At 41.7% G+C, this 26,705-nt stretch overlaps 1 protein-coding gene across 3 annotated transcripts in view; it reads right to left on the bottom strand.

Moving 5' to 3' along the window:
* LOC124711880 (uncharacterized protein CG4449) overlaps positions 1 to 26,705 on the bottom strand; it is a 165,347-nt gene that overhangs the window by 53,515 nt on the left and 85,127 nt on the right. For all 3 annotated transcript variants that reach the window (XM_047242120.1, XM_047242119.1, XM_047242121.1), the window contains exon 5: positions 2,703 to 2,828. In XM_047242120.1, the coding sequence (XP_047098076.1) occupies positions 2,703 to 2,828 (126 nt within the window). The remainder of the gene's footprint in view (positions 1 to 2,702; positions 2,829 to 26,705) is intronic.

Below are 26,705 nucleotides of genomic sequence, written 5' to 3'. Positions count from 1 at the left end.
ATAATATCAATGAGGCATCGTTGGAATCAGCCAACTCTTATACGTACAAATACCTGCATGTAACACTTTGCAGAGATGTGAAATGGAATGATCACATAGGTTCAGCTGTGGGTGAAGAAGGTAGCAACTTCTGTTTATTTGCAAAATACTGCAGAAGTGGAATCAACCCACAAAAGGGACTTCTTACCGTCTGCCATGCACCTCACAATGGTTTGCAGAGAATAGATGTAGATGTTGATGTAGATGCAGAAGAGTCACAGGTCGTGTAAGAGAGGTAGTAGTTGAGAAAAGAGGGAGTTTCGTTATTTCAGCAGCAGAATAACTGACAATGGCTGAAGTAGATATGATACAAAATGCAGAATGGCAACAGCAAGAAAAGAGTTTCTGTAAAAGAGAAATTTGTTAACACTGAATATAAATTTAAATTTTTAGAAATCTTTGCTGAAGATACTTGTCTGGTATGTAGTCTTGTGCGGAAGTGAAACATGGACAATAAACAGTTCACATAAAAAGAGAATAGAAGCATTTGAAATGTGATGCTGTAGAGGAATAATGAAGATTAAACGGATAGATTGGATAACTAATGAGGAGATACTGAATCAAATTTGGGAAAAAATTCAGTTAATTCACTTTGTGCCAAAAATAAATAGGCATGATGACAAACTACCGAGTGTCTCAAGAATCAAATATAAAGATGGGCAGTTTGGTATCTGCAGCTGGAGGATTTCTCGAGAGCAAAAGAAAGGAAATCTGAATGTTGTCCGTGTGATCATCAGAGCAGACAGGAAATTTTATTGTATATTCTAATTGCTACTAATGCAGAGTGAATGACTTAATGTTGCATAAGATATGAGGGTACCAGATGCAATCAATGCTACTATCTACCTATCATTTGCCTGAATTAGACTGAGAACTACTAAATGTGAGTTGTGTGGTCTAGTTGACCATTTGTTCACAGTGTCATCATCATCATCATAATTAGTAGTAGTAGTAGTAGTAGTAGTAGTAGTAGTAGTACTAATGGTGGCACAGGTGGTGGTACTTTTACTCATCCTTAGATCACTTTGGGATTATAGTTGAAGAGGGGGGGGGGGGGGGGGCAAAAAAAAAAAAAACTTTATTCATATACGCAGGCATGGCCTTATAGTAGCAACCATCCCAGCACTTGCCTGAAATAATTTAGGGACAGCACAGAAAACCTAAATCATGATGGCCAGACGGGGATTTGAGCCTGATCCTCCCAAATTCAATAAGTCTGTTAAAAAAGAAAGAAGACTAGAATTTAATGGTGGTGATGAAGTCACCTGAAATAGAGCACAAGCCTGGATTAGACAATAATGTAGGAGAAAATTGTTTGCAGCCTCATAAAATGATTTAGGTACACCACATAAAACGTGACAGACAGAGATTTTAACCCCATTTATCCACATGCGAGCCCACTGAGTTTCCACTTCACTTTCACTACCCACTTATGAATATAACTGCAGGTATGGCTCTGAGTGCACCATCTAAGCAAACCTGCAGGGTAACACTGGCCACTAATTTTTGGAAAATGTGTGTCACCAAATTCAAATTTGACTATAAATAGTATTAAGTGAGTGACTTTTCCTCTTGTTTTGTTTATCACATAAAGCTATCCACATTTTCACCACAGACATGGGATGAAAGAGTTAAAATACATGTGATGCCTGCTGGAAAGATTTCTCTTGAATGTGGAAAGCCATCTTATTTCAAAGAACTTTAGTGTTTCTATTTTATTAATGAAATGCTGCAAATTAGATACGGAAAAGTACATGAAAATAAAATGAAATTTTTGGAGGACAGACACCAAACTACTTACTTTATTTAAAAGAAGAAAAAATAAATCTAAAAAGACGGAAATGAATGCTGTTGATATGACACTTGTATGGAAGTGGATAGTGAAAGTGAAAATGAAGTGAATATTGTGTGTTAAGGTAAAGTCTAAATTACGTGGCAAACAACTGAGCGAATGACTAGAACTTACAGTTGGATACTGTTTACATACTTCACAGTCTAATTAAAACTTATGGAACACGGGGAGTGCCAATGATGTAATCTGAAGGTATCACGTCTCATTCAACATTACACCATTTCCTTAACATAAATGGCAGTTGGAGCATATACTATGATTTCCCGTCTCAACAGTACTTACAATTCATAGCTCTCTTCCTAATGGAAAATTTTCAGTATAATGTAAGTTTACGTTCAGAAGAGTGTTCTTTTTTTCTTTTAACATAGATAGTGTCTAATGAGGTGTTTTTAACACCCCGTCAATACCAACACCATTTGGAATGGAGCACAAAGTAGTTGATTGCAACATTCTCTGACAACAAGCACCTGAAGCACCTCGACTGATACACATTACATTTTATATAGAAAAGAATTACAAATTTCTATAAGAATTACACATCACATCCACTAGACACTAATGACTCACAGGTTTCTCTTTACATTTTAAGATTCCACAGATACTGCAGGCATATAATGTATATAGGAATGACAGGTACAGAAAACTTAAAAACCAGTATTTATTTATCCAGCAAATTTCTTGCTTAATCTAAATTTGACATGTAAACATACTTTTAATACTTCCTTAAGTTTATCCTACATTTCCTGAAAGACTGTATCAACTTATTGTCTTGCACAGGTCTAATGCTAAATCATTTAAAAGGAGAACATACCTTCCGGATTTTAAACCTGTGTATATCCTTACTCTTCCACATAACTTTAACAGACATTTCATAATTTTCAAGTTCATCAGGTATTTCAAGGCTCACATTATTAACATTGTCAGTGTTCTCCTCATCCTGTAATTCATACAAGAAAAATTGAATAAAACTGTATACGTGTTACATTATGATCAAAATTTAGTTATAAACAAAATTAAGAAAACAGAGTCAAATTATAGACTGACAGTCCAAAAGTGACTCAACCAATAACAAACTACAACGATCTGTTCTCAAAGGAGTTCACTCAAAACAATCACTTTCAGAAAGGAAGACTAGTATGATAAGCTGAAACACCAATACGAATAAAACTCATCTTGTTATTATAAATGCAAATTTGGGAAACTTCAGATTGTACAGTTAGAACATATGTCACCCACACCTGGCGACAGGACCAGGAATTGTAAAGACATTTGCAGTAGATACACAGTCAATGTGAGTCTGTGGTTTCAACAGGTAAGAAATAGTATATATTTATATAAACTTAAAAGAGTTTAAATTGAAATGTGTGATGTCACCAAATCATCAATGCTTATTTCGTTTCAATCATTGACATCTGAAAATTGATGGTTATTAATAATCTATCCCAAAAGTTTTTAACACTGATGTTACATGATGAATTTATAGAATAATGTAAATAGCAACATATGTATATCTAATATCATATTTATTAATGATACAGCAATAATTAAATTACATATTCCACAGATTTTTGTCTATAGGCTGTACAAAAAGTAAAAAAATAAAAATTTAGAGAGATGGCTATTGTGTTGTTGACAGAGTGCATATCCTACTTTAGATAGCAGTCTTTCAGAAGCTGACAAAATGGTGGTACAGCTCAAACATCTAAATGCAGTTTTTTGTAGCTTCAGATAAGTAGTAATGATGATGTTAGTCCATACTTCTAGCTGATCTTGTTTCAGATCTAGAAGGTGATCTTTCTAATAATAACTGAATAGATACGGTAGGTCTGTTCCTGTTACTGTTTGCAAATCATTCTTTTCTTGTGCTATTTTATAAAGTTAACTCTATGTTGTTTTTCTATTATGTTCAAATGGCTCTGAGCACTATGCAACTTCTGAGGTCATCAGTCGCCTAGAACTTAGAACTACTTAAACCTAACTAACCTAAGCACATAACACACATCCATGCCCAAGGCAGGATTCGAACCTGCGACTGTAGCGGTCACTCGGCTCCAGACTGTAGCATCTAGAACCGCACGGCCACTCCGGCCGGCTTTCTATTATGTATCAACGTGTTACCCACTGTCACTGAGAGTCATTTCAACAGCTGCGAGCAATTCATGGTTAGTATGATTGTCTTTGAACATCCTAAAGCACCTCGAAAGTGTAGGTTCTTGGATCTAGGCTCGAGCTATTGATATTGCTAGTACATTAATATATTCAGTTGTTAGATGTGCTTTTTGGTTTCTGTTATGATGTTACTCTTCATATTCTCTCAGTCTGTATTGATTGTATGTCAGATGATATGATATTCATTACTTATTGGAATTGCTTCACTACTTGAACATACATTTCTATGCATATTTCGGGAGTAGCTACTTCTGTAGCTCACAGAATATCACAAATACAGATCTACAATATCTGCAGCTGTTAGCATGGCTGGTGTATAGGTACATAAGGGAAAGCCCCAACAAGCTACGACAAAAATTTAAAACCAATGATAATAATCATTAGCGCGGCCTCTGTAAGCACTGGAAAGATGTAATTTGCTGTACTGGAAAGTGAATCACAAATGATAAAAACTCCATTCAATTTTTTTTTTTTTTTTTTTTTGTCAAGTATTACACAGACTGTCTTTAGTTCTCATGGCGAGAAGACATATTTCTTGTGATACAGTGTGTTGTCTGAATAATAATCCTATGAAAATATGAAGTCTGAGAGTTCGTTTTTGTGCAAAATCACAAAGTTTTCTTTTCTTCCACACACTATCCCAATGTCATGTCAATACAGCTGCCTGCATCAGAAGAGGAAGTCCGATTAAAAATTACTATTGTACACACAGTACAGAATGAAAAATACTTTTGGCGGAAGAAGACTAATATAATGAAGGATACCAGATTCGACATAAGTTCACGACACCACTGGCTCACAATTTACCAGATTTGTGAATTAAAAGTGAAAGACAATTTATTCGCTGCAAAATTCATAAAAATCAAATATGTCAATAGTATAATTAATTTGTTTAATGATATATTTTCATATATATAATTTGCACACTGGTGCAATAAGATGGCAGTAAATGATATTATTCATCACTGGAATTAATTTCATGTTCCATGGATCATTTGTATGATTAATCACAATGATACACGGGGAGAGGGGAGGTGGGGCCAAAAAGTGCCTAGCCTAACAAATAAAGACTGACAGAAATTTCATAATGCCTATTTATTTTTCAATATAATATCTGTGTACACTAATCCACTGGCAGGCATTCTCAAATAACTTCTGCAAACCATTCAAGCAAAAGGTCTTCGATTTTGAGTCCAACCTTGCATTCACAGCATCAATCACTGCATCATCATTGTCAAATCGTCGTCCTTTGAGGTCTTTTTTTAGATTTTGGAAAAGAAAAAAGTCTGAGGGAACCAAATCTGGAGAATATGGCAGATGACATGACAATTCGAACTTGTAGTCATGCAGAGTTTCCCGCATTGCGAGGGCTTTGTGTGCCGATGCGTTGTCATGATGCAAAAGAACTCTGCGCACACGTTTTCCAAGCCGTTTTTTCTTTATCTCTTCTCTCAAATGGTGAAGGAGGGTGCATGATGCATTGATAGTTACATGCTTTTGCATCCCAGAGACCGATGCCATCATCTTAATGGCTGATTTTTGCAACCGGAATTTTTTTTAGGGTATGAGATTAAGGATGTTTCCGTTGTTGTGACTGTTATTTTTGTCTCAGGATCAAAGTGGCGAACCTACGTTTCATCCATTGTCACGTACCTTGCAAGAAAGCTGTCTTCATCTGCTTCAAATTGGCAGACGATTTCTTCACAACACTACACAAGCTCCCGTCTCTGAACTGCATTCAAGCCTTTCGGGACCCACGAAGATGAAACGCTCCGCATTCCCAAAATATCCACAACAATGTCATGAACACACCAATGGGAAATTCCAAATGTGGTTTCAATGTACTGCAACGTTGTCTGACAATCCTACAAAATAGTATCATGAATTGGAGTCACTGTTTCATCTGTGGCAATGGTGAAAGGTCTTCTGCTCCTTGGTGCATCTTGCACACTCATTCTTCCACATTTAAAGTAGAACACACAGTTTTGCATTGTGGCATAAGACAGAGCACTGTCCTTAAGTGTATTCTGCATGTCCTCCGCAATTTTCTTGGGCATCATTCCCTTCAAATGAAGATACTGAATCACAGCACAGTTCTTGATTCTTTCAATATTCACCATTTTGCTTACACATGGCAACAGTGCCAGTAAATCATTATATTTCTGCAGAGAAATAAGTCTAGGGACATCTGAGAGTTGGTTCATATCTGCGGAAATGTAAGTCCATGTCTGTGTAACCTAACAAAGTCGGCCTGTTTGTTGTCACCATCAAAAGATGTTTTGAAGTGCAGAATTCCCATGTTTTCCTGTTTCACTTGTAAATGCACACACTTTGATTTAAAAAATGGCTGTTTCTCCATATCCATTTTCCTCTGAACAAGGGGAGGCCTTTCAGAGTCTTTTGTGGCATACAGTGAATTAAAACTTTTGAAATCTTGAAGTTCCATATTATGAATGAGGTACTTGCTGGAAGTGTGTCTTACCAATTGTTGCCAGTCCCAGGGTGTTAAAATGCTCATATTATTCAATTTCTTCTGTTTCCTCTCTATCAATGCATGAACACTGTCATCCTCAATATGGATATGGCCTTTTAGTAGAAACTTCTCAGTTATGGTCTTAATTTGTGGATACTTATGCAGTAGCCAGGAAAAAAAAAAAAACCACACACACACATTATAATATTCACATTCTTATTTTGTTCATAGCAGCTGTCTGTTCAAAGTGTGATTTCTTCCACGTCATTGTCAGGTATGACTATATGCCCGCTTCAAAATTGCTAATGCAATTTTGTTTCCGCCTCGCCCTCCTTTTGACTCATCCGACATCACACAGTGAACTGAGGAATCTGATGCAACATACAAGGTAAAATTTAAGGCCCAAAGTTTCCTTTTATAGAAACTAACACTATTTGATATGAGTGGTGATGGCAAACATTTCTGAAGGTCTCCGGTTAATACTGTGTGTGTTGGTGTTCCTCTTGTCTTGTTAGTGTAATTACTTTTTAGAAGATACCTGTTTTTTTTATTCATTCAGATGAGCAGTATGCTCAGCTTCAACAGATTCTTTTTCTTCTGGAGTCAGATTACTTTTCAGCTTTGCCTGAAACGTATCACATGTATCACAGGTGTGGTTTTCATGACAAATTGAACTGTTTATTAAAGATGTCTGTGTAAAGCCATTTTTTACCCCTTGTCTCTGGGTCAATGTTGGTTTGAAAACAGTCATCTATGTATAGGTCATACATTTTTTGTATGTTCAATTCTGGTCCTAAGTATTTGCTGACACACTGTTCTCTACTGTAGTGACTAATAATGTGGGAAAGAAGAAATGTGTCTTTTGATACATTCAACGGTTTCATCAGATGTTTTTCTGCTTGGAATACGCCTACCCCTTTATCTTTTCTTGCTACTCCACTTGGCTCCATATTTTTTTAAATGTTTACTACAACTGTATTTGAAGTAAAAAATGTGTTCAAAAACATAATCTTGCACACCTTAACTCGTCCACCATTTACAGTAAAATAGTAGCTTGGAGTGTTTTCTTTACACTTACTCGAGGTTAAGTTTCTTTATTTTGAACAAGTTGTACTACGTTGCTCAACACACGCACCAACAAATTGAGTTTTCATGTATGTAGACATTTCCTCATGCCAGTACGAATGAAAAATCTTCTGCCTTTCATTTTCAGGTAGTTTTTCTGAGCATTTCATTCTACACATGCAAGGAGGCTGCAGTACATTAGCAGGAACAGTCCTACCTTTTTTATTAACATATTCCTTCCCACCAGCTACTTTGCGTTTACGAATGTCACATTTCCATTTGTCAGTATGAGCTACACACTTTTTACCATGCTGTGGAATATTAGTTTTATTGTTTACTTTCCTTCCCACACATTCACTCATTTCTAAAACTGCACAACTTTTTACAGCACTTTCACTATCACTGCTTAAGTATAAATCTTCCTCTAGTATATTTGGTATTTGTTGTTCATTTGGGACAGTATGAGCATTACTGTTGTTTTTTAACCTATTCTCTAATTGATTCTGTGTACTGTTATTGTCATCTGAATCAGAACTTGTCCCACTTGAAGGTTCATAGTTTCTGTCACAATTGGAGTCATCCTGTTCATCATTATTCGAATGCTCCCCTATATCTTATTTGCTGCCAATAGTATGATAGCTAGTTGGATTAGTATTTGATTCTGAAACAAAACAGACCACATAATGGTTCCTCATCTGGTAAAATAGAAATGCCTCGTAAGTTAGGTTACGTTTACAACCACATTATTCATTAATATAACGACTGTAGAAAACATTACAGCTTACCTATTGAGGCAGCACTATTACTGCCACTAAGCAATGTCATAATTTTGTACCTGAGAGAGTTCGGATTCATAATTAATAACTTGTACAAAGTAAACACTGGAGATAACGCTATCAAGTCCCGTGTAAAACTGACTGGACTGACCTTAGTTCACACTAGCACCACCAGTGTGGTGAAGTATACAGCACTATGTCCAGATGGTGTTGTATACCTCTAAGGCACAGTAGACTTGGTGTTATTTCCTGGCACCGTAACTCTGCCAATGTTCAATGTAGGACACAGTGTGGTATATCTCTGAGTAGAGGACAAGGAACTCATATGATTGTGCCAATAATCTCAAAAAAAATGGTTCAAATGGCTCTGAGCACTATGGGACTTAACATCTGTGGTCATCAGTCCCCTAGAACTTAGAACTACTTAAACCTAACTAACCTAAGGACATCACACACATCCATGCCCGAGGCAGGATTCGAACCTGCGACCGTAGCGGTCACACGGTTCCGGACTGAAGCGCCTAGAACTGCATGGCCACACCGGCCGGCCCAATAATCTCATTTTGACCAAAAATGGACATAGTGTCCTATACCTCCAACCCACAGAATTATACAAATTTCATGTGGGGATAAATATACTGTGTAGGAGCAGTCCAAATTCTCAATACCTTAAACAAATTTCTACAAGATGAACGTGAAAGAACAACATCTATTAATCTTACAGCAGCACATTTTCGAGCAACGAAGACTTTCTTTCTTGAACAGAAGTTACTCCATAACCTTAATCCATATGGCATTATTCGATGAAAATGCAAAAGATGTCAACCTGCTGATTTGTTTCTCTCCAAGATCTGAAGTGATTCTAAGTGCAAATGTGGTTGAACAAAGTTGTTTTAGAAGCTCCCAAGTGCGCTTTTCCCAGTTTAAATTCTTATCAATGTGAATACCTAAGAACTTTCAAGGTTCCACCCTATTTATTATTTCCTTGTCATGTATTGTTCTTATTATTGATGTAGTACCCCGAAGAAGTGCAGAATGGAATATGTTGTTTCTTTTTAAAATTGAGAGCAAGACCATTCACATAAAACCAGTCAATCATACTTTCAGCAAAACTTTTTCAAACAACTTACGAAAATTGAGCCAGGTAATATTTGCAGCGACTGCTGATATTTCAGCAGGAGTACACCCCGCCATTTTCAAGGCACAAACTGCAACGGACAGGCGATGTACAAGCAAATTTAAAACCTCAGTTCTTGGAGTAATTCAAGAAAGATAACACACACACACACACACACACACACACACACACACACAACACTAGTGCCACCAAAGGTGACCAAAGTCAGAGGTATCGATAGTGAAAGACTACAAACTAGCATGTGAGATAACATTGACTGTGTCCCTCTGTTTTTTGACAATGGAGAGAGCACAATTCCAAGCAGAGTTTAAACAAAAACCGCCATCCCTGTTTACAAGGTTGCTCACTAATTTAATCTCAACAGCTCCCTTAATAACACTGTCCCAATAGCTGGAGGTGCATGCAAGTATCTAGGTATTGTTATATAACACAGGGTGACCAATATCCAAACAATGTTCGGCAATAGCAGATCTACTTGGCTGCTGTAATTGTGCATGCCTTTTATGCTCAGTACATCTGTCTTCCATGGTCATGATAGTCTGACCAACGTATGCCATGCCACAGCTACAAGGAATGCGATATATACCCGCCTTACACAAACCAAGATTCTGGTACCGAGCGCCACAGGTTTTGAATCCGCGCCAGACGGCATGGACCTCAATTATCACTAAAGGTCTCTCCCGCTGTGGCGCCCTATGCCGTGGCTGGCCCACATACAATGTGAGGGTGCCACGGTGGAGCACATGGTCCCAGCAGCCAATAGCAACATACTCTATCAGGTATTTAAGCGCCTGCCTCTCATTTAGCAAGCAGTCTGATATTTGTGTTAGTCTATAGACATCTCACCTACAGACAGCGTGTCTACTTGGTTTTCGTGTACGAGTGGACGTTGTGGATTCGTGAGGTTTTGCTTGTGACCCCGTTGCTATTTGCGTGTTGTTCGTTAGGTCTTGCTCAGTCGTCCGTCATTGTTCGTGTCCATCCTTCCCCATTCATTTTGTTTATTCGCGGGCGGCTCCCGTTTGGTCCCACCACGCTTTTGTTCTCGGCAACATTTTGGCGACGTGGTAAATGGTGGTTGTTGTTAGCATGGAGGTGAAGTTGGTCTGTCTTCTGGAGCAAAAGCAGCTCATGCAGCAGCAGCACCAGCAGCTCCAGTTAGACATTTTAAAACAGCCGCTGTGGTTGCTAACGGACAAAGTCGATGCCCGGGACGCATTACCACAACGGCTTCCGGGTCCTCAGGTGTCCGATGCTTTCCCACGTCCGCCGTTGTTTCCATCATTAAATGACACTAAAGACTGGGAAACATAATTACATTGGTTGAAACAACATTTCACGACTTTTCAAGTCACAGATGACTCCTTGCAGCGGTTGTTTTTGTTTTGTGCCTCCCCAGACATGTTTTTTCTTCTTCAAAAGTTGGCACCGTTGCCCGATCCTGTGGCTCTCTCTTTCCAGGAGATATGCATTTTGCTGGCGAACTGTTATTCCCAACACTACCATGTGGTCACCTCTCAGCTGGAGTTCCAACAGTATCATAAACAGCCTGGTCAATCATATCGTTCCTGGTCACGGACATGCAGGGTCTCAGCCGTCAATGCAATTTTACATACACCAATCAGCAGTGTAAGGCTTTGTATGCAGGCTCCCTGATCCGGGATGTGGTGGTTCAGCTGGCTCCTGATCCTGAGGTCCACTCTGTGGCGCTGAAACTCAATAAACCCTCCTTCGAAGAGATTCTCTGCATTGCACACTCCTTTGAAATTGCTCAGGCGGCTAATGATCATCTTATGGCGCAGCCGCAAGTGACGGAGATTGATGTGTCTCGGCGTGTTCCGCCCTCGTGATATCGACATGGTCCTGCTGATAGATGGCAGCACCATCGGGATTCCTCTTTGTCCGACGTCTCTATGGCATCAGAGCCTCCTTCACCCTTCGTCGCCGGCCGTGGGCCCACTGCAATCTTGCCCACAGTGCTTTACCACACATTCTCGAGCTGATTGTCCCCACCGCTGGAAAACGTGCACGCTGTGTAACAAGGAGGGCCACATCCTGTTGGTTTGTCATAGTCACTCGACTCGCTCCAGTCCTGCCCCTCCTGCGCCTCAAGATACCGTCCATGCTCTACAATCGGTAGTCCCACAGGATGACCCATCAGCGCGGAAGGTTTTCCTCATGCTCCGCCTTTTCGCTTACGATTTCAGTTTTCAGGTCGACACTCGGGCCACCACCTCTCTGATTAAAATGGCGACATACACCTGCCTGGGCTCTCCTGAGTTGTCACCTCCCTCTCGGCATTTGGTTGCCTACGGAGACGGTTCCATTCCCCTTTGAGGGCAGTTCGTCGTCCAGGCAACGTACAAACGTGTTCTCCATCTCCTTACCCAATTCATCATCAACCATCCGCCAGCTTTGAATATTTTTGGCCTGGATGCATTTCAGCTGTTTGGCATTTCAATTTCCAATGAAGTTAAGGTCGTTTCCACAGCTGTTCCTTTTTAGGACTTGGATGATCTGTGCTCTGCTTTTGTGTCATTGTTTGCCACAGATCTTGGACGTGCTTCTGATTTTCAGGCACACATCACACATCGGCCGGATGCACAGCCACACTTTTTCTGGGCCCGACTCCTTCCAGTGGCCTTACGGTCGGCAGTCAAGCAGGAAATTGATCGGATCCAGGCCGCTGGCATTCTGGAGCCTGTGACATACAGTGCCCGGGTGACGCCGTTGGTGGTCATACGGAAACCCAATGGGTCCCCTTTGCCTGTGTGGGGACTTCGGCACTACTGTCAATGCTCAGTCTCTAGTATACACTTGCCCCATTCCCCAACAGGAAGACCTATCCAAACTTGCCGGGGGAGAGTACTTTTCCAAGATCAACCTGACTGAAGCATACCACCAGTTACCCTTGGATGGAGATTCCCAGAACATCTAGGTTATAAATACGTCTTCCGGATTGTACAAGTACAAGCGCCTTCCATTTGGTGTCTCTTTGGCGCCGGCCATTTTCCAGTGGTTCCTGGAGTAGCTTACGCGGCCTATCCCTGCCTGCGTGAATTATCTGGACGACGTCTTGGTCACTGGGCGTTCCCGCCGGAACATCTGCAAAACCTCAGTGCCTTATTTCACGCTCTGCAATCTGCAGGTTTACGCTGTCAGCTGGACAAGTGTTGTTCTTTTTCAACCAGAAGTGGAATACTTAGGCCACTGGCTTAGCAAAGATGGTATTCGCCCTTCGGGTCATAATGTCGAGGCCATTGAGGCTCTTCCTCGTCCCAAGGACTTATCTGAACTCCAGGTTTTTTTTGGCAAGGTTACTTATTACCTAAAGTTCTCACCCCAGGCTGCCTCCATCGCCCAACCCCTCAATCACTTGCATCGCAAAGGGGTGCCTTTTGATTGGACTCCTGCCTGTGACCAGGCTTTTCTCCATTTAATGGCAATGCTGAAGTCCGCCACTTGCCTTACTCCTTTCTCACTGGACCGTCCCTTGGTTGTGGCGGCTAATGCATCAGCAAATGGCATGGGGCCGTCCTCGCACATCGGAATGCCGATGGCTCCGAACAGCCCATCACTTATGTGTCTAAGACATTGACCCCAGCGCAACGGAACTACTCCCAGATTGAAAAAGAGGCCCTGGTGATCATGTTCGCCACCCAAAAATTTCACACCTATCTCTTCGCGGCAAAGTTCACCCTCCTGATGGACCATAAACCCTTAGTTACGCTTTTCAGACCCCACTCTCACGTTCCAGAGCAGACGGCCTAACGTCTACAGTTCTGGGCGTTATTTTTATGAAATTATGCTTACACCATTTGTTATAGGCCCACTACCCACCATGCTAACACGGGTGCATTGTCACGTCTCCCTGCAGGCCCCGATCCTGCATTTGACCAACAGGAGGTCCTCTGCTTTCACATTGATTCTGCCCGCCAGGATACGCTGGACTGCCTGCCTCTTAGGGTTGCTCACATTGCTGTGGCCACCCGCCGTGACCCTATCCTGCGGCAGGTTCTCCGCTATGTGCTCCACAGGTGGCCCTCCAACATTACTTGTTGGATGCGAACCGATTTCAGCCCCTGGTGCCACCTGTCCCACAGGCTCTCCATGGTCGATGATGTCCTCCTGTTGGCCACGGAGTCGGATGCCCATCGGGTGTCATCCCTCCAGATTTGCAGATTCAAGTGCTCAGCTTATTACACCTTAGGCACTGGGGTATGTCCTGCATGAAAGTTTTGGCTTGCCAGCACATGTATTGGCCCGACATCGATGACGATATTGACTGCCTGGTCTGCGGGTGCACTGTGTGTGCGCGTCACCAGGCAAGTCCCCCTCAGTCGTTCGCACCCTGGCCTGTGCCTCGCCGGATTTGGGATCGCATCCATCTCGATTTTGCAGGCCCATTTTTGGAGTCCATGTGGTTACTTATTGTTGATGCCTACTCCAAATACCCATATGTCGTCTGCATGGCGTCCACCACCACGGAGGCCGAACTCACGGCCCTCGCCCAGGTTCTTGCCACAGATGGCCTGCCTCACACATTGGCCTTCAATAATGGCCCCCAATTCACAGCATCCTCCTTCCACATCTGACAGGCCAACGATATCAAACATGTCCATAGCCCACCTTTCCACCCTTACTCAAATGGCGTGGCGGAGAGGCTTGTCTGCACATTTAACCAACAGTTGACGAAAGCGGCCAACACCTCTCCAACCATGTCAGACCTCACCCTGTTTTTGAGCACCTATCGCACCACGCCAATTGATGGCCACAGTCCGGCAGAGCTCCTCCATGGGCGACAGCCACGGACCCTGCCCGCACTCCTGGCCCTCTCAGCGTTACGCCCCCAGCGCGGCCATGGGGGCCCGTGTGCATTGGAGCAAGACGGGTTGGACGCCTGCCATGGTCATCACGGCCCTTGGGTGGCATGTGACGTCAGTGCAAATGTCGAAAGGGTTGGAGCGCCGCCATCATAACCAGCTCCCCCGTGTGCACCCGTTGGACTCCCACCGCCACTGCCTCCTCCTCCTCGAGTCACTGCCATTGCCCCCGGTTGCTGCCTCCCCACGGGCCTGCTGCCAGCCCTCCCCGCGCCCAGGTGGATTGGCAGCTCCCTCTGCTGCCCTGGCCTCTGGGTCAGCCATCATGAACACCTCGGATGTCACTTCATCCCGGCCACCAGCGGTTGACGAGCCTGGGTCTGTTCCCATCTGCCGACCGCCTCGACACCGTCCGGGGCATATCCACCCCTAAGCACAAGTTTCGGGGGGGGGGGGGGGGGGGATCTGGTACCGAGCACCGCGTGTTTCGAATCCGCGCCAGACAGACAGCATGGACCTCGATTACCACTAAAGGTCTCTCCAGCCATCACACCATAAGACAGGGCTGCGCGCGCTCTCCTGGGTCACATATAATGTGAGGGCACCACGGTGGAGCACGTGGTCCCAATAGCAACACACTCTATCAGGTATTTAAGCACCTGCCTCTCACTCAGCAGGCAGTCTGATATTCGCGTTAGTCTACTGACATCTCCCCTACAGGCAGCACGTTTACTTGGTTTCCATGTACGAGTGGACGTTGTGGATTCGTGAGGTTTTTCTTGTGACCCCATTGATATTTGCTTGTTGTTGTTCGTTAGGTCTTGTTCGGTCATCCGTCGTCGTTTGTGTCCGTCCTTCCCTGTTCATTTTGTTTGTTCACGGACCGCTCCCGTTTGGTCCCACCGCGCATTTGTTCTCAGCAACCCCGCGACCGGAACGGTCACGGTTACAACAAAGATCATCCTTAACCCTGCTGTTCTGTTCACTTTTACTTGACATATATACTGTTCGGGTCAATATGACCCGACATATCAAAATGCTTTAGAAACATAAATTTTGGTACAGTTTTAGCTATCGACATTGTTGTTCTATTCCAGTACCTTGTTAGTAATAATAATAATAATAATAATAATAATAATAATGGTAATAATAATAATAATAACAATGCATACAACTTTATTGAGGGATATTTTTCATTTAAATATGCACATAAATTTGAAACAACAGACAGTTTCCATTACAGGCATTCAACTTAGAAAGCACTACAGTTTTTCCATACTTCTATTCTTATTGTTGACAGTTTAGACGTAAGTATTGACATTTTCTAACAACAGACAGTTGTCATTACAGATATTCATCTTAGAGCACACTACAGTACAGAACACACTACAGTTTTTTTATTACATTCCAACATAGAAAGCACTACAACTTTAGAATCCTCTCTTCTTACTGATTGTAGTTTAGGCACAAGTATTCACATAAATTTGAAACAACAGAATTTTCAATACAATCATCTTATAAAATACTACAGTTCTTTTCTTACTGCTTGCACTGTGGACACAAGTAGGTTACATGTTTCTTGCAAATATGTTTACTACATTTTCCACACACCATGTTTGTTTTATTGTCATTACTTGATGGACAGAACTTACAGCGTGCACGTTTTGTAGATTTTCTTGTTGTTACCGATTCTGACACACCACCCACATCATTCGGGTTTTGGATGCTTGTGACCATTCTCAAAGAATCTTCTGTTCTTGGGAAATGCGTTCTTGATGCAATATGTTCTTTTATCAGTGACTTTCCAAGTTCCTCCAAGAATATTCTCCTTCTAGTCAATTTGCTTGCATTCCAATTAGGGTCAACCGAAATCCACAAAACGTATGCATTATAAGCAGAAACATCAAGAATATTGTAGAAAACTATCATTGGCCACCTATTACTTTTTCGTTTGCATGTATATGTACCTAATAACTGATCAAGCGTGTCTACAGCACCTTTGGTTGAATTATAGTCCAAAATCATTTTTGGCTTCTTATCAGCCCTGTCACTGATTTCCGCATCATGGTGGAGAGTGCTCATAAGTACAACATTCTTGTGTCTCTTAGGAATATAATTAACCACAGTAGTGTCATTTGTGAAGTAAAATGAAGAGCTGTGTACCTCCTTGTTGGTCATTTTGTGTGGAAGCTCCGGCTTATTTTTCCGTATAGTTCCCAACATAGTCAATTTCCTTTTCAGAAGCAGCTGCCCCAAATTGTACGACGTAAAAAAGTTGTCACACGTGATATTCTGACCACGTAACTCAGAAGTGAGATCAGATACCACCCTCATTCCCTGATTTCTTTCTGGTGCCGCTCCACTCACCTTTCCTGTATAAATTTGGGCTTTCAGTACGTATGAAGTTTTGCTGTCACACATGGTCCATATTTTGATCCCATATTTTGCCGGTTTACTTGGGATATACTGCTTGAATGGACAGCGACCTCTAAATGCTACTAACTGCTCGTCAACAGTAACATTTTCTCCTGGATTATACAGTTTAGGAAGGACCTCTACCCACTTCTCCCAAATACTACGAATTGCGGCAAGTTTGTCAGTACGTCGTCTTTCCTCTCTAGTAGATTTCTTGTCAAATCGCAGGACACGTGATATCTTACAGAATGTTTCATGAGACATGGTTGCTCGAAATATGTTTCGCCCAGTATCTTTATCCCACAAACTTTTTGTAGACTCCCCATGAGATCGATATACACCCGCTAGGAGTAAGAGTCCTAAGTATGCATGGAAAACAGAACCATCAATATCTGTCCACTGTTCACCATAAACTCGCTGCCCTTCAATATTTGTCATCTCTATTATTTCATTTTGAAGCGCTGTGTGAAATACTGCTTCAAATGAACATTTTACATCAGATATTCTGCTGACTGCATACCTGGTAACTCCTGGGGTACTCTTGATGATGTTCGAAGCTGGTAGGCGACCATGTTGTGCTGGTGGATGCAACTGCCATTCTATATTCCCATTTTTAGAAAGAAAAGTCTCTACACTATTTTGTATGGGCTGTGGACTGTCGTAACTGTCATCGGAACACTCGCTTTCAGATGCATTGCTGATGTGATCTTCAAACTCAGAAAGTGATCCTTCATCTGGTGAGGCATTTACTATTTCTTCCAACTCACGATCATTCAATGGTCTCATCGCCATGGTGTCACAAGTCAAACTGGGCAGAAACAAAGCATTCCAATTATTGAGAACTGCCAATTATTATTTCCTGGGGAAAGCAACAAACAAGCCCATTGTTGTGAACGCATGGAGCTTTAGGTGATTGTTGAGAGTAAGTTGGAATGATGCAGTCACTATTCCCACACAACACAACAAAAATAATTTTCGCCATTTCCAGATTTTAGAAATAAATACGAGTTACACTAAACATATTTGTGTCGGGTCATTATGACCCGAACATTACATATGCAACTATTACAGTTGAAGCCCAAACTTCTTAAACTTTTTTAAAACCTTTTAAAACACATGCTGCTCATCCATTTTCAGACAAAGTCACAAAGTTTCATAAATATATATTGGTATTTACATAATGTAAAATAACGTTCATATTCGTTTCGGGTCATATAGACCCGAACAGAACAGCAGGGTTAATAGAACCAAAAAGCACTCTAATTTTAGATGGAGGTTGGAAAACACATATCACATTGTATTTCTGTAAAATACGACTGATCTTGTTGGAAGTGCTTCCTGAGTAAGGCAAAAAGGCAGTAGACTTAGGTGTCGGCTCAGTATTATCATCAGTCACCCGATGCACAGTTGGTTAATAGCACAATGCATGTTAAATCTGTCTTTCACTATAACCATTCTGATGAAATGTAGCTTCAAGATGGACCAGCTCAGCTGACGAACTCTCAGTGTTGGAAATGACATGTGCCCTGTGTCCAAGGTACAAAATACCCCTTCACGCTGAGCCAAATGGTGACAACTATCAGCCTGCAAATACAAGTCAGTATGAATACATTTCCCTCCCAGGGGAGACGGCCTTACCATAGGTACCTCCAGTGCTGGGCATGCCTCGATGAAGTCGAGAGCTATGCTGGCACTAATGTAGCTACTGGCAGGGTCACCCAAGCCTGACAGGTCTTGACTGAGGAGCCAGACAAAGTGTGTCCCTCAGCATAGGGAAGGGTGGCTCTGTAGGCGCAAGGAAGCCAAACTCCCTAGGGGAGTAGACCCTAAAGAAATCCAGGTCCTCCAAGATGGGGGTTGGGTGTGGGGCCAATAACCCCACACTGTAAAAATGACATATTACAAAACCTCAACAACAGCCTTGGATGATGGATGAGACACAAAAATTACAGCCTCGGCAGAGAAAAAGGACAAAAGATTTGGCTATAGTAACATGGAATGCACGAACAATGTTGAAACCTGGAAAAATGAAAGAAATTACTGATGAGATCATAAAGTTCAAGTACAACATTGTAGCGCTACAAGAAATAAAATGGTAAGGACAAGGACTTATAGATATACCCCAGTATTCTCTGCTGTATAGTGGACCAGACAGAAGAACAGGACAAGCTGTAAAGGGATTCACAGTAATAAAGAAGGTTCGTAAAAGTATTTTGGAATTTTAAACCATAAATGAAGGACTTAGCAGACAGAGTGAAAGGTAAATACAGAGATATGACGATAACAACAGCATATGCACCAACAGAGGAAGCAGAAGAAGAAACAAAGGAAAAGTTTTATGACGATCTAGAAAGGTCATGCATTAAAGTATAAAAGTATGATCTGTTCTTAGTTATGGGAGATTTTAATGTACAGGTTGGGCGAAGCAAATATAGAAGGGTATCTGGGAGATACACATTACATGAAGAAAGTAACGAGAATGGAGAAATCTTATGTCAGTTTGCTGCTAGAAATAATCTAATCATCAGGAGCATATGTTTCCCACATAAAAGAATACATCTTGGAATATGTAAATCAAATGTAAGTGGAGTAGTCAATCAAATAGGTCGTATGTTAGTAAAGTCACGACGTGCCACGTAAATTGTTGATGTGAGGAGCTGCAAGGGCCCTAACTGTGACTCAGACCACTATGCTGTAAAAGCTGTAGTGAGACAGGGACTATTTGTAACACCGAAACCAGGAATGGAGAAAAATACAAACTGGGACCAAGAAGTTGTGAAAGAATCTCCCCTGCTTACTTTGGTTGAATTATGAGGGTTGAATGAAAATTAATGGCTCCACCTTTGTTACTTGGGTTTGGATGGGAATACTTTAATGAATCACATGCAGAAATAATCCTTAGAATGTGATATTTAATAACCAATATTCACTTTTCCACATAATCACCAGCCAATTTGATACATTTCGGCCAACAATGAACAAGTTTTGTGAAGTCGTCATGGAAGAAGTTGACACACTGTTTCCACAACCACAGTCTCACAGTTCTCTCAACGTCTTCATCAGAAGCATAATGACGTCCCTGCAGATCATCTTTCATTATCAGGAACAGATGAAAGTCAGACATGCTAAATCTGGAATGTATGGAGTATTCCGTACAGTGGTGAGATTCAGTCTCTGAAGTTCTGCTTTGGTGGCACGTGGAGTGAGTGGGTTGGCATTGTCATGCTGCAGGAAATTTTTTGTGACCCACACATTCTTATGAAATTACAATTGTGCTTGCAATTTCTCTCTGAGTGATACGACGATCGTCCTGAATCAATCTGTCAACATTTTGCTTGTGAAACTTCGTAGTTACTGTCAGAGAACATCCAACTCTTTGTTTATCATGCAGGTCACATGTTCCCACCTCAACATCTTTAAACTTACTCATCCAATGACACACAGTACTCACATCAACACAATCACCATATTCTGCTTTCATTCTCTGATGAATCTCCTTTGGGGTGACACCTTCTGCTGTCAAGAATTCACTGACTGCACATTGCTTAAATCACATTGACCAACCGTCTGTGCAGAGTTCCATACTTTACATTATAACAACACAACTGTTCAATGCTAAGGCTTCCTGCCAACTGGAGCTGCAGAGAAGAGACTACGGAACAAGCCAGGACCCGCCACATACCAATGCTGCCAACTGCTGAAGAGTTACGAAGGTGGAAGCATTACTTTTCAGTCAACCCTCGTACTATATACAACTTTATGCATTCTTTTGGTTAACCACTGATCTAGTATACCATGAAATTCATAAAACTTCAGTTTATATAGGAGAATATTCTGATGCCGTTGAATGCCTTACATAGGTCACAGAAAAATCCCAACCAGTGCTATTTTGTTATTTAATGCTTGTAAAATTTGATGACTGAACAGTTTCAGTTACACAGCTCCTCTGAAATCCAAACTGATTTACTGAGGATATTACTGTTGCTTCCAGAATACATCACCGTCTCAAAAATTTTGGAAAATACCATCTGTAGTGAAAAGGGTCAATAATTATTTATGCCTTTCCTAACACCTTTCTTGTAGAGGAATTTAGCAATGGCATATTTCAGTCTCTCTGCAAAAATATCCTGAGTTGCTGATGCATTACATATTTGAGACTATAAGCACTATAGTAGCCTAACCCACAGCATACTGGTTTGTGGGAATGGTAACTGGGAGATACTGACGTTTGCAGAATTTGTGTGTAAGGTAGTGATTGTGGCTTATAGAAATGATTGTGGTATCCACAATGTGGTATGGTGTCCGGTAATCGGCTATACATGGAGTTAACTGCAATAGTGTTTTTAGACCATTTTTTGTGTGGCTTAGGCCACTATTGTTTTGGCACACTTGGCCGTAATACATGATATACGTGGGATAGGCCATTATTGCTTTACACACTGTAGTCAAATACTGAAAAGATACACATGAGGTATTAATGTTCATCATCCATATCATCATTTACAGGGATGGTGTCGCCACATGGCTGTGCAGATGTCTTCAAGTTACAGTAATAACCATGGTACACTGGGAGTACAAATTGCAGCAAGGTCGTTAAATCGGTCTTTTTCAATGTGCTAATAGTGTGCCCATCGGGATATAGTAAGTCCAGAGTCTCCATTACTTTCAACCCATGTTTAGCAAAACTGACGTTGACAAACGAGACATCTGGCTCATTGGAGTACTCGTTGTGAAGAGAGGATGCTTTATACTGAAGCCACTGAATATGGAACCACTGCATCCTGGTATTTTGTGTCAACATTTTAAGGTTATGTTTGTTTCTCTTTAAACGTACAGTGGACACGAAATCATGCCTTGTCATTGGTATAGCAGTGAAGGGTTGTTGTTTTTGTGCAGTGATAACAACATTCATCCAGTCAGAGGGTTTGTATACGTTTGTGTGAAATTTCCTGTTCTTAGCGATGATACCAAAGTGCTGGTCATATGGTAGATATGAATGCCCACTGAATAGGAAATTATGGTGGATTACTTCCACTGTGAAGTCTGCATGCAGAACCATGAACTGACACAGTAAGGCCGTTTTTATATTCTGATTTTGCCCACCACATTGATCCGAGTACATATTCAGTCGCTTTGTTTGGACTCCAGTTTCTTGTGGTCCTTGGGATGCTTCAACCTCATTCCGTAGATACATGGTAGCTTTCTTGGTACGTATGTCATGTATTCCAAGGCAGTAGGTCCACAATTGCTGCTTGTAGTAACACATACCTGTTGTAAGTACCAGTGCCAGTAAAGTCCTCATCAAATAAAAAGCAATCATGGTCATATTGTTGACCTGATGTGATGCATTCCCGTCCACGCGTTCTCGGCCTTTCGTTGATGTAACTCTCTTTCACGTTCCCATTTACCCTTCCTTTCCGCAGTGTCAGCTGCACCATGTTTGATGTTGTAGAGGACACATTTACAGCAGGAATCCCTTACATGGGGATGAAAGGCTGGATTAAATCTTGTATTAAATATCTGACCAAATACTTAATACGAGACCGGATCATCATGCTTGGCTTTATATAAATGGTATAACTTCCCCATGCTCAGGTCTGGTGACAAATACTTCCAATCCACTGTTTCATTCATTCGTGCATAATGGCTCCGATATGCTGGAAGCCATTTTATGAAGTTCTCTACTGCAACCGCCTTTGCTATTGGTGTTTTGTTTTTAGCAGGGAATGAGCCTTGCTTATCTATGGGTGGGGTCTGGTGCTGCACTTTGTATGAAAGAACCCTTGTAATCCTACCATCTGATATCTGCAAAATGTTCTTAAATAATGTTGTACACACCTTCATGTCCATTCCCTCTTCATTCTGGAAATGGTATAGGCATGTTGTTACTCGTCGCGATTCTGTAGTACCAGAGGAACACGCGCACACCGTAAAGACTACCTTCACCATAGCAAAAATGTATGACGACTGTAAGACGAAACTACCTAATGCATAGAACGAGTCAAATAGATGTTGCTGATGTTCAGCTGAAAAATATCGACCACATTCCTTCTGACAAGCACATGCTCTGTAGATGAGACATTTCTTTGGCACTACATTTCCCGTCATGTTAATGTATTCTTCCCCTTTTGATCGCTTTTCTTTTCGAACGTTCCATGCCCACAGGTGTGCATTCCAGACCCATTTTCTTCCTTGTTGCTGTGAAATTACGGTATCAGTACTACTAGCCCCCTCCAATACGTCCATGGTTGACGTAGTGGCTGTGGTATCCTTCAATGTACCAGATAGAATGGGCTCTGCTAACATGACACGTAACTCATCCACCGTACCACTTGCACACTGGCTGAATCGGCCAGGTGGACATTCCACATCTGAGGCATCAGTAGTTGTGCCTGATCCAAATAGGTCTGAAATGGAAATGTTCCTTATCTGTACCAGTGTCCATATCAAATCATAAGAGTCCAACAAGGGAACATAACACCATCCTTACCTCACAATGCGGCTTCAACATCATCACCAGGGAAACTGCACATGTCGTTCTGTAGTACACACACATTAATGACCGTTCAGTGGTGTGTCAACTACAATACTGTGAGTCTGTACTGCAGCTGTGTCCTCCACCAACCATCACGTGCTGTATGACATATGATACGTTGTCCCACCGGCCTACTCGCTATGCATACATGGCGCAATAGTGGCCTATGTAGCACAGGCCACTATTGCGCCCCGTTTCGTATGGCACTGCACATTGCATAAACAACATCTGACGCTGCCACATTGTACATGGTGTCCGAATACATGTTTGGTGACTGTAGGACGTAATGGTGACGTTCTGTGCGAATACCTCATTTTTTCCAAAAATGTGGGTTAGGCCACTACTGCGCTGATAGCCTCACTTAAGACAACACTTATTACATGGAAACAAGTCTCTAATAATCTGTTGGAAACATCACCAAATCCAGAATGAGTTTTTATTTTTGACAAAATACATATTTTTCTTAACTGCAGAAGGAGAAGTTGGTGAAACACTCATATGATTTAATTTTACACGAGTTGTTTTTTCAATATGCTGCTTTGATTTTTCTCTTGAACTGTGTGTCCCTGTATTTTTTACTACATTTAAGAAATTATTATCCAACATTTCTGTTACTTGTGACTGACCATTTACGGCCCTCCCATTTAAATCAATAGTGATGTTGTATCATTCTATGGATGGTTGTCTTGTCTCTAATTTTACTACATTCCAATAGCCTTAAGTCTGATGTCTGAATTGCTGATTTCTGACATTATGTGCATGTTCCTTGATTTTTTAATAACTTTTAGTAATAATTTTGAGTAGTTTTTGTAGTGTGCAACTACTGTAGGATTTGGACTTGTTCTTGCCGATAGATACATTTCCCTTTCCCTTTCGCAAGATACTTTAATCGCTCTAGTGATCCATTGCTTTTTACAGAGCTGTTTAATTTCCTTTCTTATTAGCTTGTGCAGAAAGCTAATTTCAAATAATGAAGTGAATTTATCATGGAGTTGTCTGCCCCTGGTAGCTGAATGGTCAGCGTGAGGGATTATCCTGTGGATCTTCACATAAGACACAGTACTCTTGACGTGAATGGCACACTGGAAAGACACACAACAGAACCCAATGAGCAGTGCTCTGTGCCTATATATGCACAAGTCGGTGGCAGATGGCACGGTGGAGACCTCACTGTGTGTTCGCCTCCCACAGGCAGCCTCCAGCGGCCGTTCCGCAATAATACAGTTGGCGGCTGATTCAAAGGTGCACACTCAGTGACACCTCCCTCAGCTCACACGAACTGGGCACAGGATACAACACACTTCTCCCTTGTGCCAAGTGGATGCCCAGGCAAGGGTGCCATTGCCATATCAACGTCGTCATCTTGAGGCAGGTCCCAGTGCGGGGGCGGAAGGTCTGGATCCACTTGCACCAAAGGCTCATGTGATGATGGAGAGGGGCCTGGTGGAGACAGCCTGACCAGAACGGTGGGCTGCAGCAAAGGACACATGGCCAGAGACAGACTGGCACCCAGCACTGGAAAGTTGGAACCCCAAGTTGCCACACATGGAGGAGGTAGGCACTGGGATGGGATGGGGGCACCTTCACAACAGGCGACGACGGGCTAAAGATGGAGGGCAGTGGGACGAGCTACGGTGATGGGGGCTGCATCCGCGAATCGGCAGCTTCTGGCGGCAAGCACGCGTGCAACTGATCAAGCTGGCATGCCATCAGCCCATCGGCCATATCAACATTATAGAGACGGCGTCCCTGGCAGTGGACAACAGTACCTGGTAAACACTTGTGCCAGTGACCAAATGCTCATGCCCTCACCTTCGATCCTGGCACAAAGCTGGCAGACCAATCCGACAGCAGCAGGCACAGTGCAGGCTGCTGAAGATGGAGGAGCATGCATGGCTGCCAGCCATGAAGCAATAGGTGCTCAGAAAATGGAAAAGGGCGTCATCCAGCGAAGAATCCACAACAAACTTTTTCATTAGGGAACTGAACATACACACTTGCCGTTCCACCCCACCCTTTGATTGAGGATGGAATGGCAGAACTATAACGTGACAAATGCCATGATGGGAACAAAACAACTGAAAGGTGTGAGAAACAAACTGGGGCCAATTATCAGCAACTAGGATACAAGGCAATGCCTCAATAGAAAAAAAGAATCTTAAGACTGTACAAATTGTGATCTTAGCCAACATTGATGCACAACAGAGATTGTAAGGAAACTGGTAAAATGGATAAACAACCAAGAGCCAATAGAAATTCAGGAAGGGACCAACAAAGTCTACATGAATGCATTCCCATGGCTGCTGTGGTGTGAGCCTGTGGGACAGACACTCTGGAAGTCGCCTATTCTTGAGAGAGAATGTAGCTAAACAAGGAGCCAATAGTAGTCTGGATTTAAACATTTGAAAAGATCTTCTGCTATCCAGGAATTTATGGTTTTAGGCTATCCCAAGGAAGGCCTAAAGCTCATTTGTGGATGAGGGGCAAGGCGTAGATGTAACAAAAGAGATGTGGTCCAACAGAAGGAAAACCACATCCGTGACGAAAAAGGCTGGGATATTTTTACTTCCCCTCTTGTTTTGCATCCGCCTACTTAAATTAGTTTTTTCAATTTTAATCAATTAACCATTAACATACGCGAATGTGATCTGTATTTTCATAAGAGAGAAAGGCTGGGCCTCAGTTTTAAAGAATATAACACCAGATCTAACTTTGTGCTTAGTTTTATGTATGTAGTTGGTTTTCTAATTTATTTTGACTATGCCTAGTTAGTATCTTTTGTTACAGGGTGAAATCAGTGACTGTTTCGTAACTTAAATTCTACTGTTCACATATATACAAATATAAATTCTGTACTAATTATAAACATTCGGAAGGCGAAATGCTAGTATTCTTAAAGTATCTATTTGGCTCTAGCCGGAAACACGTTAGCAAAATCAGCCCTTAATTAATTCCAAAGTAATTAACAGTTTTGTGAAAAGTATTGTTTGTGTAATGATATCTGTTAATTTCATGATTTAAACAAATAATTCGGCCTAACTCTTGTAGTAGAAGAAACTGTTAAAAAGAACCAATTTTCTGGTGTATTCTGTTAATTTAATGAGTTAAGTTTTAATTGTAATTTCTGTAAATTTAATTTTGAACTATATGTAGTTTCAGCACCTATTATTGTGAGGATATATCAGGGCGAGATTTTTGGTCCCGAGACAGTCAGTTTACGGCCGAATTTCAAATGAGAAACCTGTGTTGGTTAGAACAACAACAATGCTTCAACTTAACTGTGAAATAAGTGTTACACTATTAGGCTGTGTGTTCAAACAATGACAGTGTCTGCTCCCTATGTACCTTCTATTCTTCAAGAACAGTGAACTTTGTGCTAAGGTTTTTACTGCTCGTAGACGTTCAACAGGAAACTATTGT

This window comes from Schistocerca piceifrons, chromosome 8 (genome assembly GCF_021461385.2).
Source record: "Schistocerca piceifrons isolate TAMUIC-IGC-003096 chromosome 8, iqSchPice1.1, whole genome shotgun sequence".
In the NCBI taxonomy this organism is placed as follows: domain Eukaryota; kingdom Metazoa; phylum Arthropoda; class Insecta; order Orthoptera; family Acrididae; genus Schistocerca; species Schistocerca piceifrons.
The sequence above is the reverse complement of the archived record's forward strand: the minus strand, read 5'-3'. Positions and strand labels throughout refer to the sequence as shown.